Source organism: Aegilops tauschii, chromosome 2 (assembly GCF_002575655.3).
Source record: "Aegilops tauschii subsp. strangulata cultivar AL8/78 chromosome 2, Aet v6.0, whole genome shotgun sequence".
Lineage (NCBI taxonomy): Eukaryota > Viridiplantae > Streptophyta > Magnoliopsida > Poales > Poaceae > Aegilops > Aegilops tauschii.
The window spans coordinates 48,593,302-48,605,762 of record NC_053036.3 but is presented as its reverse complement, the minus strand read 5'-3'; the positions used below and the strand labels follow the sequence as shown (position 1 = coordinate 48,605,762).

Genomic DNA, 12,461 nt, shown 5'->3' with positions numbered 1-12,461 from the left:
GACGTGTGTGGCGAGGAGAGCCGGGTCGCGACTTGCCCTTCTGATGCCGAAGGTCCGGTGCGCCAATGGGTGTGCCTATGTTGGTTTCTGGCTGTGACAGAGAAGTCGGAGCTGCGGGCGGCAGGCCACTGCGGCAACGATGACTCCATGAGGGCGGTTTTCAACGAGCAGTACTCTTCGGGTGTTGCGCTGGACTAGGTCGGTGCGAGGCTTGTAACTTTCTCCTGTGATGCTCGTCGGCAAAATCGGAGATGTCATGTCCTCGACGCTGCAGTCCACTATTTGGCGTTGTTTTGTTGTTCGGTGCTACCTCGCCACGGCTCTATCGTTGGTTGTGTCGTGATCTTGTGTATGGCCAGGTCGTCCGTGTGTGCCCCTTGTGGGGTTTCTAATTTAGGTTTCTGTTCGGTTTTTTTCTAATTAATCGGACAACTCTCTTCTTCTTAATCAATGAAAATGACAAATCTTTTGCTTTGTTTAAAAAAAACAATGGGTGTTTCTACGGATATGGCGCACAGGCAAGCAACAGCTACTCATGCTTGCTGTAGATAGCAGCTGCCATTACACTGTTAAAAAACTGCTACCATAACGAAAAGTCACTTGCATGAACAATCAATGTGAGTCTGTCTTTGCTACTTCTCAAAATGGAAAAATGTGACACTTTACTTGCTTGCAGGGTGCGCCTACCCGGTGAACGCCCAACCACTGATGCCCGGTGGCCAGCTATGGAGGGTCGCACTGCTGCTGGGGTCCGCGCCGGACGAGGATCCTCTGCCGTTCGATCACTGACAGGCGGGCCCAGCAGGAAGTTCCCACCCCATCAGGCCAGCTCCACCACCCTGCCGTTTGCCAACCTCCCCGACGGCTTGTACAGACACTCTTATATGAACTCATTTGCCAGGGAGAGGTGAAAAGAACCCTGGAGTGGGTAGTGAAATGGAACGTGAAAATATGCTGAGCTCTATGACCTCTTTTTCTTCGACCTGGCTCCATGACCTCATGACCGGTGAAGGAACGAAGAATGATGAAAGACGATGCTCTACCAGTCCAGTGTTTAGGCATTTTCGTGAGGTGCATAGCCCCAAATTTCGTGGGTTTGCAGAGCTGCTGCTCGCATATTTGTGCCTCACGTGTCGTGATTATTCCTGGCCATGTGGAAACTTCTTATACTAATTGCTGGGTATTTGTGCCAAAATGCACTGAACTTACTAAACAGCAAGATAACAACGGCTGAAATTAACAGTGACAGGACGAGCAGGAGAAATAACTTTCTGCGCTCATCATGGCCAGCGCAAAGGGACTTCACAACATTCTGAGATACCCAACATTCTGAGATATCATGTCAATCGAAATGATAAGAAACAAAAATGAGAACAGCCCTTCTCCGTTGATGATACCCATCCATTGGTCACACACAACACAATACAACATTCCCCCACACCGTAAGCACAGAAAAACCGTATATATTGATAGGCTCCCAGCATATTTAGCAGCAGTCGTGAGTAATTTCTCTGGAGCGGCACATGATCTACTAGAGTTATCCCCGCTTACAGTCCACGGCAAAATCGCATTCGACAGGATATGGGGTCAGGCTATATATCCAAAGTTCAAAAGGAAAATATATATCACCACTTCTCTCCTTTTAGCAAACGCTCGGATGACCACTTCTCTTACACAGAATGACCACATCACCCCAGCTACCAATAACCTGCACAAACAAGGAACAAACAGAAGATGATTTTTCTTGAGTAGGTAGGGTACAAGAAACAGGAAGGGGGTTTCCTTCAGTGGATAGGTTTATATATCTTGTTACCTTAACAGTCTCGTCATCATACCTGCATGTGTAAGAAATATCAAAATATAACTCGCGTTAGATGCTTCAACTGATAAGTATGTATAGCTTGCAGAAATATTCATGCTGCTATAATTATGTGCCCTGATACAATGATTTAGAGATGACCAAGCAAATACCAGTTTCTATTCAAATCTAACTTGAAAAGACGCTATGTAATACCACAAAATGCAGAATAATAAGTCTATACAAGCATGTCAGTATATGATACATGTAGCATTTGGCTACTGCAGGTAACGTAGCACACGAACACATGACATTGCACTACATCCAGTGATTCACAGGAACTGATTTGTAAAATGTTAGTTTATTAGCGATAGCAGCAGCATATTATAGCTACCTCGAATGCACCGATACTTAAAGAAATATTTGTGAGCCCAAGCAGCGGACACTTGAAGAAATAGAAGCCTTTTATCAATTTGAGTTTATTGCCATTGTGAAAAATGAAGCTTCAATGATAAAGAATTTTATTATGAACCATGGCATGCGACTCTCAATGTTTAATGAATTCAGCCCCTTGAAGTTGCTTGCTATTGCTGAAACAAGGTTTGCCTCTGTTGTGATTATGTTGCGGCGGTTTGTTTTGGTTAAGAATGCTCTCCAGTCCATGGTAATTAGTCCTCAGTGGGATATCTACAAAGCTGATTCTGAAGCTGCAAGTGTTGTCAAAGAGAAGATACTCTCTGATGTGTGGTGGAGTAAGGTGGAATATATTCTCAAGATTACCGAACCAGTACATGAGATGATTCGTGTGACAGACACGGACAACCCATGTGTTCATCTTGTTTATGAGATGTGGGATTCCATGATTGAGAAAGTGAGGAAAGCAATATATGAAAGGGAAGAAAGGAACTTAAATGATCACGAGGGGTCCCCTTTATTCAAGCAGGTTCACAAGGTATTGATTGCTCGGTGGACAAAAGGAAATAATCCACTCCATTGTATGGCCCATTCACTCAACCCAAGGTCATAATCTGATTTATTTGTTCATTGTTGCTCAAGCTATTCATTGTTTCATTTACTCAAGTTCTAGTGTTCTACTTTTGCTAATGCTCACTTTGTCTTTTGTAGATATTATAGTGCCAAGTGGCTTGCAGCAGGCGAGGGTCGTGTACCCCAACACAAGGACCTTGAGGTTACAGCCATGAGAAACAAATGCATGAAGAAGTTTTTCCCAATTGCAGAAGATTTGGCAAGAGCAAGGGAAGAATTCTCAAGATTTTCTACTTGTTCAGAAGAATTCAATGATCATGATTCAATCAATGATAGATGGGCTGGTTCTGCAATGTCTTGGTGGACAAATCATGGAGTGTCCATTCCTTAATTGCAGAGTTTGGCTATCAAATTGGTTAGCCAACCAGCTTCATCTTCTTGCTGTGAGAGAAATTGGCGTACATATGGATTCATCCATAGTGTGGGCAGAAGTAAATTGACTCCTCAACGAGCCGAAGACTTGGTTTTTTGCCATTCAAACCTTAGACTTCTCTCAAGAAGATCAGAAGCATACAAGAAGGGGGAATCGCTTATGTGGGATGTGGGAGGGGATTCTCGTGAAACTCTAACTGGTGTTGGTGTTCTTGAAGTTGCTAACTTGTCTCTTGATGAACCAGAGTTGCAAGGCATTTCTTTTGGGGATGTGGATGCTAGTGTTGTCATCTTGGATGATGAAGCAATGAATCTAGATGAGGAGGACGAGGACGAGGCATAGCTTATTTAGTTATTTATCGGTACTGTGGTGCTGTAATATGTTCTTATTCGAACACCTATGTGGTGTGTATGTTGCTTGATACTAAACTGTCAGTCTGCCACCTATGCTATGTCCTATGTAATATTGAACTTCAAATGTCTGGTTGTGCTGCACTGTTTTTTCGCTGTTTTACACATGTTTAATTTATTTTGGTTGGCTGTTGCTACTTGCTAGATGGAAATGAAAACATGCAAGTTGGAACTTATTGCCCAGATCAATCCTGCAAACATTCTAAGGTGATGTACAGTTGACTGTTGATTTTCTGCTCCATATTCATATTACAATAGGGTAGGCTAATTCATTTCTTTTGGTGTTTGAACTTGAAGTTGGAACAGGGCAACTGGAGAAGCTAGTGGATGCATTTTGAGGAGAGCAAACATGAAGGTAACCTGCTATTCCTAACTTCTGTACCCCTTTTTTTGAATTTAAAAAAATTTAGTAAAACGTATCCGTATTGGCACTTTTTGAAAATGACGAATTTACGTATCCGTATTGGCCCCGACACTGATACCCGTATCCATATCGGTGCATTCGAGATAGCTACTTGTGGTACGTATTAAGTATACTGACTCTACTGCAATACAAAGGAATCTCATTCAAAGATGCAACAAATGTTTACCTTGTGAGCTGTGTGGACTAGATGTAGTCACATAATGCAATCGATAAGCAAGCCTTCAGGTGACTAGGAGAAGCAACCCCATTCAATGGAATCACAGGCCATTCAGCCTCTACTGTCTCCTTGTCAAGGATAAGATGGTCATCAACAAGCACTTTCCCTCTTCTCAATTTCAGAATACCCCCTACATGCACCCGGGCTCCAACAGGAAGGGAGAGGACATCCCTAAGTAATGGAATTTCAACCTTTGTCTCACTAAGAATGCGTGCAGTGACTTTTGGGAATTGACTTCTAAAAAGCGTGAACTTCACATCATAGTCTTCAACTGACAATGTAAGTTCACCTCGGATATAAAACTGTTTAGCACTGACATCGACACGACGATCAAGAATAAACCTGACAGTGCAACGAAGGGCGTTGCTAAATGTAATGGACGAGATATTTACAACTCCACCTCGGATAGACAATAAGCTGCATCGGGGCCTGTCAATGTAATCAGAACTCAGTGGCAATGTTGCTTTGAAAAGTTTGTCACACAATTCAGGGTCCTCGACCCCAAAACTTGACTCAGCCGGCACGTCGAGTTTAATGACCCAGCACTCTCCGTCAGCAGTCATTGGCCGAGTCGGGCCTGTGAGAGTGAGCGAATCCTGCATATATTATAAAAATATCAGAAGAGTTTCCATCAATTACTAAAAGAAAAGTAAGATGTAGTTTATGAGTATGTGGCATACTATGAAATCAGAACGGGTTTTCTTGGTATGTTTTGACAGCCAATTGGAACACCTTCTACGAAATCGGCTCTTATCCCCTTGCTTAGATTTATAGACTAATGCAGCACCTTTATAATCATAGACCAGGATGGTCTTTATCAAGGCCAAGTTTGTCTCTACTCTAAAAATTTCAAGAAGAGTCTCCCCTGTAGGAACTGATCTTGGGGGAAATTTATTCGTTTGTTCCTCAACCGAACTCCCCTCTGGCAACTCCTCGTATCCACTTGAAGACGTCGAAGAATCCTGTAGTAATGACCTAATACACTAAACAATAAGGATAGCAATGCAAAACACAAATGCATATAAATAATTACTTGGATAAAGCATCTTAGTTATACATTACAAATGGAAAATAAATGCATTTTTAATTTGACAGACTACTGCATCACTCCATCAAGGCATGGAGAGAAATATAGGTAAAGTGTATATTCAACGAAAAAGTCCTAGGTTTCGTTCTAATGAAAAAAAGATCCCTTTATAGTGTTATGTAATGGAAGGGGTAATTAAACTTGAAGATGTGTCCCAGATTTACCCTTCAGTTGTTTGATCTAATTCTAGCCTCTTAATCCAGTTGTCTAAAGCAGTACACTTTAGGACAGCATCTTCATATATTGAGACCGACTTCTGCTCCCTCTGCTTGTTCAAAAGCCAGTCTTTTGCTTGCAAAGCTGCATCCTGCATGAGAAATAAAAAATAAGTGAGCTCCACATGCCTAAACATGAACACTAACAAATACATCTAGACATTGGATCATACGCACTTATTAATAACGATCCAGTACAGACAGGGAAGTAGTTAAAGACAGCAAAGCACATACTTATATATATATATATATGTAACAGGATGGGAGCAATTATACAAACATCTATAGCAGTATGCTAACAAAATCCATAATTATACTTCAAAAAAGTTGCATCAACCTTATTTTGCTTGTCGACAAACGGTATATCTGACTCAAAGTGAGAGATCTTATCTATTGCCAACAGCAAATTCTTCACCAGAACATCTCTCTCACGTGCATATTTCCGTGCAACCATTCTCTTGGTTACCTACATCAAGAATCGTCAATATTATAATCCATTTGCAATTTATGTAACCAACGAAGTAACAGAAAAGCCTGCATCTCGTACCGTTTGCAGCTCTTCGATCAATTTGTTGTAGTCGGTTGGTTTATCGCAATCAGGAGGTGCACTCAGCGTCTTCTCAATTCTCAATATAACATCAGAGTCTTTAGAATAGATAATGAGGTCATCATCGTAATTTTCACACTCAACATTGTATTTTTCCAGGACGGCGCTTAACAATTTTCTACAAGATTCCTCCGGTCTTGTTTTCTTCGCCTACAGCAAAAAAGATAATGCTGTCAGTCAAACAACAAAAATTCTTCGAAAGCAAGAATGAGACTAATGAGACAATGCAGCAATATGATTACAGCAGTTAGCTATTCAAGAACTATGTAAGTGATCCACTACATGCTCCTGTAATAGACACTATATACAGGTAAAGAACTACTTAAATCACCATATTTCTATGGATTGTCATATTGCAGCTGCTTCAGGGTCGACTTCTAAACCCTGATGGTCGGCTTCTAGGTTCAGCAGCGGCACAGGCACAGGGACACGGAAGGAGCAGCCGCCTCCAATGGGATTTCGTGTGAAGGCCCAAATACAAAAACTCTAGAAATCGAATCCCCAAAATTTTGGAGCTCGAAAGTTGAAATGAAAGAAGGTCAAGACTCACCTTGCTGCTGTCGTGCGTGGCCATCGTCCCTGGTCTTGCGAGCAGACTCTTGGCGCTTGAACTTGTAACACTTGGAGTCAGATCCTTATTAGACACAGTTGCAGGAGAAATTTGTTTATCCACATTACTATCCTCAATGGTAGACAGACTTGTTTGAGGTAAATCGGAAGGGTCAGAAATCCTAAATTACAACAGTGTCAAAACAAGGAAATATTCAAAACGAAATGTCAGTATATAGTAAATGCAGTACAAAAGTAGACAGTCTTTTCATCTAACTATGGCACTGCCAAGTTTCAACAATAAACCTACCTGGCAAGATAATAAATAATTAGTTTCCCTTCACTAGTCAAACAAAGTAGAAGATGTTGAGGGGCAACCTCCTTCTGTTCAGGTCCAACCAGTACTGTGATCTTCTGAAATAATGAAACATTCTCCACACCAAACCCCAATATAACATTGTCATCGTCATTTTCTGAAAGCCAAAAGGAGTATATTGTTTTCAAAACAATGAATAGGTTATTTTATTGTGACTTTCCGAGTTATGGCATACCTTGCAGATCAATTCTAGGACTATATCTATCCTCCACCATTTCGAGGTATACCACAGTTCTTTCCTCATCAGTTCTGGACGGCCATTTCAAAAGAGAAATGTGGTCATCAGTGCTCTTTTTATTTGTAACAACCAGGAGATCCCTGTCAAATTACACAAATATATCAGACATGACAACAGTAACATGATAATGACAGAATTCATCTTGCAAATACCCTTTTCAAATATTTTATCAATCTGTATGGTACTATGGTGCACTCTGTTAAATAATTATTCCCGACGTAGAGACTTCCCTTACAGTATTTATGGGGAAAACAGTTCTTTCCAACACCACCATGCACACAAAGTACATGAAATAAACAATAGCTAGATTATAGAAGTATTATTGAATAAGGAATGTTGAGTCCGGTTTTGCATACCAGCGATGCAGATAGCCCAATAGCAGATTTGGTCCAACTCCAGATGGTAAAATATCATTCCTTATGCCTCTGGAAACATCACACCTAAGAACAACTGGCTTGCTTGAGCTCTATAAGGCATTAAGAAAGCAACAACATTAACTTCAGCCAGTCAGTAAGGAAATTCAGAAGTCAAAGGGGGCACAAACTAGAATATCTTAGTAAATATGTTTTGTTATACAATACAAAAGGGTCATCGCATATAGCTGAGTTTTCCTTCGTAAGTTAAATATACGTGATCATATCCATTACAGAACCTAATAGGCAAATAGCCCAATACATCTTGATTTTAGCATACATGTGGCATTCCTACATCTTTTCAGGATAAATTTATGCGAAACCAAATATCAGTTCAGTAATTTTGAATAGACATATGTGCAAGTAGTTTACTAATGGACTCTGCTCCCAAGGGGTTACAAGTGTCAACTGCCACTTCAAAAGATTAGTCTCATTGGCAGCGGGCACAGTATGGCCCAAAGGGTGCTTTCATTCCTAGATTTCAGCATAATTTGCCAACATATGCAGAGTGAAAACACCATTTCTCACACTCAGACAACCAACAATAAAATGAAAATCAAGACTATCATTCAGATAATGGTGATACATCTGATTCATTAAGACAAGACTTTGATCAATTATTACTCTAATAATATGTGGTTTCTGTCACAGAAAATTTCAATCATTACTAGCACTTTCGAATGTGAATCTAATGGGATCACTTTTCTGTCATATAAATTGTGTTTTGAAGGATAATACCATAAGTATTTGATTTACATTTCTTAAACACATACAACTATTGACCACACTTAGTCTTGTGTGCATAAATATGCTTCATACATATTTGCCAAATTGAGGTAGCTTTACCCAAGAATGTTCCCAGAAAGATCATTTAGCAAATGACACATTCACCAAAGAAACACCATACAACAAAATGTGAATCAAAAGAGGAGAAGCAGCCAGAACTAGAAGAACAATTCACCTCGAAAAATGTATCTCCTCCACTTCTTATAACTTTTACCAGATAATCCTCTTCATTGCTTTCTTCATTCAATCGAACACAACCGACAACAATGCTATCATCGCGAACCCACCCAATGGAATCCACTGATGAAATTTTGAAAATATAACATCAACAAAGAATCATGGTAACATCTACTACTAAATATGATTTGATGTATTGAGTGGTGTATCTGCAAGGACAAGAGTAAATAATACTAAATCGATGAATCTAATGATTGGAGAAGTGTGCACCACAAAGGTCATGGGATGAATGTGTTGAAACCAAACTTCACTATATTGTTTCCTAATATCATCTCAAAATTTTCTACGGAACTTGCATCTTTGTTGATGGTTCTTCGATATATAATTTCAGAAGATGGCTATGATACAAATTTTAGCCTGTGGTGTACTTCACAAACATTTTTTACACCATGTTGTTCATCCTGCAATGTGATCATATTTGTGAGCTGTGTGTTGCTCGCTCATTTTGCACCTAAACATAACCATGCTTACTAGCACGATCTACTACAGATTAAAAATCAATTTACAAGGAAAAGAACATATCGTTAGTCTACTCTCAGGGTAGCAACATAATCATATTTATGAAACTGCATTATGTTAGTGCCGCAATCAGCCACGAGGCCATCAGGCATAACTGCATATCCTTACAGAACTGGGGAAGGGGTGACTGTGTATACAGAAAATAACAGCAAGAAAATTGGAGCAACCCAACAATTCAATATATACCTGAGACATATACCAAAAACCAAAATGGAGACTCATTACCTTTGATGTCAGTGCCCTCTGAATCACTATCAGGCCACAACTGAAACAAGAGGGCCATGCAACATGTTTCCTTCAAATCTGGTGTTAATATCCTGAGTGAATTCTTTCTTGCCACAGCAATATGGTTCCCGTCCTTGGAACAGTCAACTACATATATTTCAGAAAGATGGTAAACTTCAGCACAACCAAGACAATGATGAGTAACTTCAATTACAACACAAAAAGAAATGTCTTAGCAAGTTCTGAAGGACAACACATATCAGCCCCAAAAGTGAGCCGGTGCCTGAAGATGGATGCTGCGCCATACTACATTTTGTACCAGCATTTGTCATACAGCCCTCTACCAATACTAATCAGGTTGATTTTGTAAAGCCTAAGCGTTACAAAGAATAATACCATTTATTTTTTTTTGGGGGGGGGGGGGGGGGGGGGGGGGACCCAACAGGAGTGGTACATATTATAGCACTATTACATTAATTTCTTGTTGTATTGATCCTCAATAATGTAGCAGTCGAACAATTGACATGCTCTATGATATAAGTACTCATATGTCAAAATCAGTGGATTATTAAAAGCTAACCACTTGCTTTTCTAACAAACCAACTGACAGGTATCCTAGAGCATGATTTCTTGTCATATGGTAGAAGTTACATAAGTCGAAGAATGTTAACCCAGGAAAAGGGTAGGAAAAGAGACAAACCAGCATCAACATCCTTCAGGCCTTGCCCCAAACTCCCATGAGATAGCAATCCACCATTTGAGAGTACAATAGAGGCATTATCTAGCCATTTGAAATCTTTGACAGTGCCAGATCGTCCCATGCTACATGATGATGACGGCTTGATATCCTGTAGAGCAAAATTATTAGACAACGGTAATCTTGGAAAAGGCAGCTACTGTTGAAAACAGTAAAACTACGATTTATTATACGGCAACCCAGACCATATCCATCACCAGGATCAACAAGCACTCAACCAGTAAAACTGGTCATTGCCAGGAATCGCCAAAGCATTAAAAAACTGATAAACACCATCAATGCCATTAGCTCATTACTCATTACTAGCAGCTTGTTCTTACACAAATATCAAACTCCGAACATGCTGTGAAAAAATGCACTGCAACAGAACAGATAATCCCATTCTAATATTCTATTGTGGCATTGTCCTGTTACGCTGCCCTGGACTGACATTGCATTGTTCACACGATTTTGTGGGGAACTGGAAAAGATGGTCCAACCGTCCAACCTTATCAGTGAGCAAGGAAGTAGCCGAGAAGAACTGGATCTCACTGCCCGTGCAGGCAGCTAGCACGGACTGGTCGCGGGAGAGCGCTAGGAGAGTGACGCCGGGGAGGGGCACGTCGGTGACGCAGCAGTCCTGGGCGCAGCGGGTGCTCGCCTTGCCCTTCTCCCTGGCCTCCTTGCTGGCCTCGATCAACGCCTTCGTCCTCGCGGCGATAAACCCTGGAAACAGAGAGCGGGAAACCCTAGGCGGTGAGGCCGACAGGAATGCAGAGGCGGGCGCTTGGCTGGTCGGTGATTGGGGCCGCTTACCGTTGGGGTGAGCGAGGAAGACGGCGGCGTGGAGGTCGGAGACGGCGAGCGGGCGCGCGGGAGGGGACTGGAGGTCGAAGAGGGGGAGCGGGGCGGAGGCGGAGGGTAGGAGGGGGATGGGGTCGCCGACGAGGCGGAAGACGAAGTCGATGGTGCCGTCCATCACGCCCTCGACCTCGTCGGAGAGGTCCAGCTCGCGGGGCGCCGCCATGGCCGGCGATGGCGGCCGGGGCTAGGATTATGGGGAGGAACTTGGGAGAGGGGGAGGCGTCACGCGGCGGGCGGACGATTTTCCTCTGCCGCGACGCAGCAGCGACGGGGGCTTCCGAAATTCGGCTGCAAGATTGGTGCAGGACAGTTTCGGTCCCGTTCCGTTTGTCGGAGTTCCAATAGTTCAAAAAAAAAAAATTGACCCTTTTAGCAAAGAATTTCAGGATCTGACCATAAATGCTTTACCAAACTACTCCATCTGTAAACTAATATAAGAGCGTTTAGATAACTACTTTAGTATTCTAAACGCTCTTATATTAGTTTACGGAGGGAGTAGAATTCATTTCATAGGAGCATATCTACATGGCACCCGCAGGCTATGGGTACGGGTAATGGGTGCCCAAACCCGCACCCGTCTTAATATTTTTTGCCCAAACCCGCACCCCTACCCGCATCTTGGGTTTTAAATTGTTCCCGTCTCGGCATTTATATTTCAACATGTTTAAAGTTGACTAAACAATCATCAGGACATTCAAATAATCCATTCATACATCATACACATTCATCATAGATATTTAAAAAAAGGTGTTAATGTGGAGTGCAAAATTATTCACCAAATGGGACGCTTCTCATGCTTCACCCTTTTCATTGGCGGAGCACATGTGTTGCTCGTTGGAGTAGCCGGACGTTGCATAGGGCAGCCACGACCACGACCATGCCACACCTTGTAGTCGTCGCGACACCTAGGCATTTTCCCTTTTGAAGGTGGATGAAGGCGCGAGGATAGAGACGACAACAAATATACTTGACAACCTATACTTAGCGCCCTGTAGCTTAGGGTTTTTTCTCAATCTAGTCAATGACACATGGGAACTCCGCCTATGTTGTCTCAATGTAGCCGGTTCCAAGCCCGGGTAAAGGAGGAGGGGTGTGATAGTCTTGGCGAGCCAACGTAAAAACTTAGCCACTCTTATGGAGATGAAACCCAAAAGATTTTCGTTGGGGCGTAACCCTCTCAGCGACGCACTACATCGGAACCCGGTGTGGTGGAAAATGGGCAAGGGCCGGGCCGTCACCCCCAAGGTGGCGCGCCGTATCTTGATCCGGATACGGTGGCAAGTGAGCGAGGATCGGGTCGTCGCATCCTTAGTGGCGCGCTACATCGGCGCCCGGATGTA

General features: G+C 42.3%; 2 protein-coding genes across 5 annotated transcripts; one reads left to right on the top strand and one right to left on the bottom strand.

Moving 5' to 3' along the window:
• Positions 1-1,253: 1,253 nt before the first annotated feature.
• Positions 1,254-11,441, bottom strand: LOC109753048 (uncharacterized). 4 transcript variants are annotated; one of them, XR_005770456.3, is made up of 16 exons: positions 11,074-11,441; positions 10,766-10,983; positions 10,222-10,369; positions 9,522-9,668; positions 8,716-8,840; positions 7,698-7,807; positions 7,279-7,421; positions 7,038-7,200; positions 6,729-6,909; positions 6,119-6,328; positions 5,909-6,037; positions 5,521-5,663; positions 4,950-5,244; positions 4,219-4,865; positions 1,814-1,936; positions 1,254-1,708 (listed from the first exon to the last, which is right to left on the bottom strand). XR_005770456.3 is itself a non-coding variant. In XM_020311976.4 (16 exons), the coding sequence occupies exons 1-14, from the start codon at positions 11,282-11,284 to the stop codon at positions 4,236-4,238; spliced, it is 2,853 nt and encodes a 950-aa protein (XP_020167565.1). In that variant the 5' UTR covers positions 11,285-11,441; the 3' UTR covers positions 1,254-1,708; positions 1,814-1,835; positions 4,219-4,235. The 4 variants fall into 4 exon arrangements, 1 of the variants encoding a protein (XP_020167565.1); XR_002230396.4 differs by having other exon boundaries at positions 1,814-1,835; positions 4,950-5,231; XM_020311976.4 differs by having other exon boundaries at positions 1,814-1,835.
• LOC141041523 (uncharacterized) lies at positions 2,051-3,052 on the top strand. Its single transcript, XM_073507905.1, has one exon. It carries the CDS (start codon positions 2,307-2,309, stop codon positions 2,823-2,825), a length of 519 nt encoding a protein of 172 aa, XP_073364006.1. The 5' UTR covers positions 2,051-2,306; the 3' UTR covers positions 2,826-3,052.
• Positions 11,442-12,461: the final 1,020 nt, after the last annotated feature.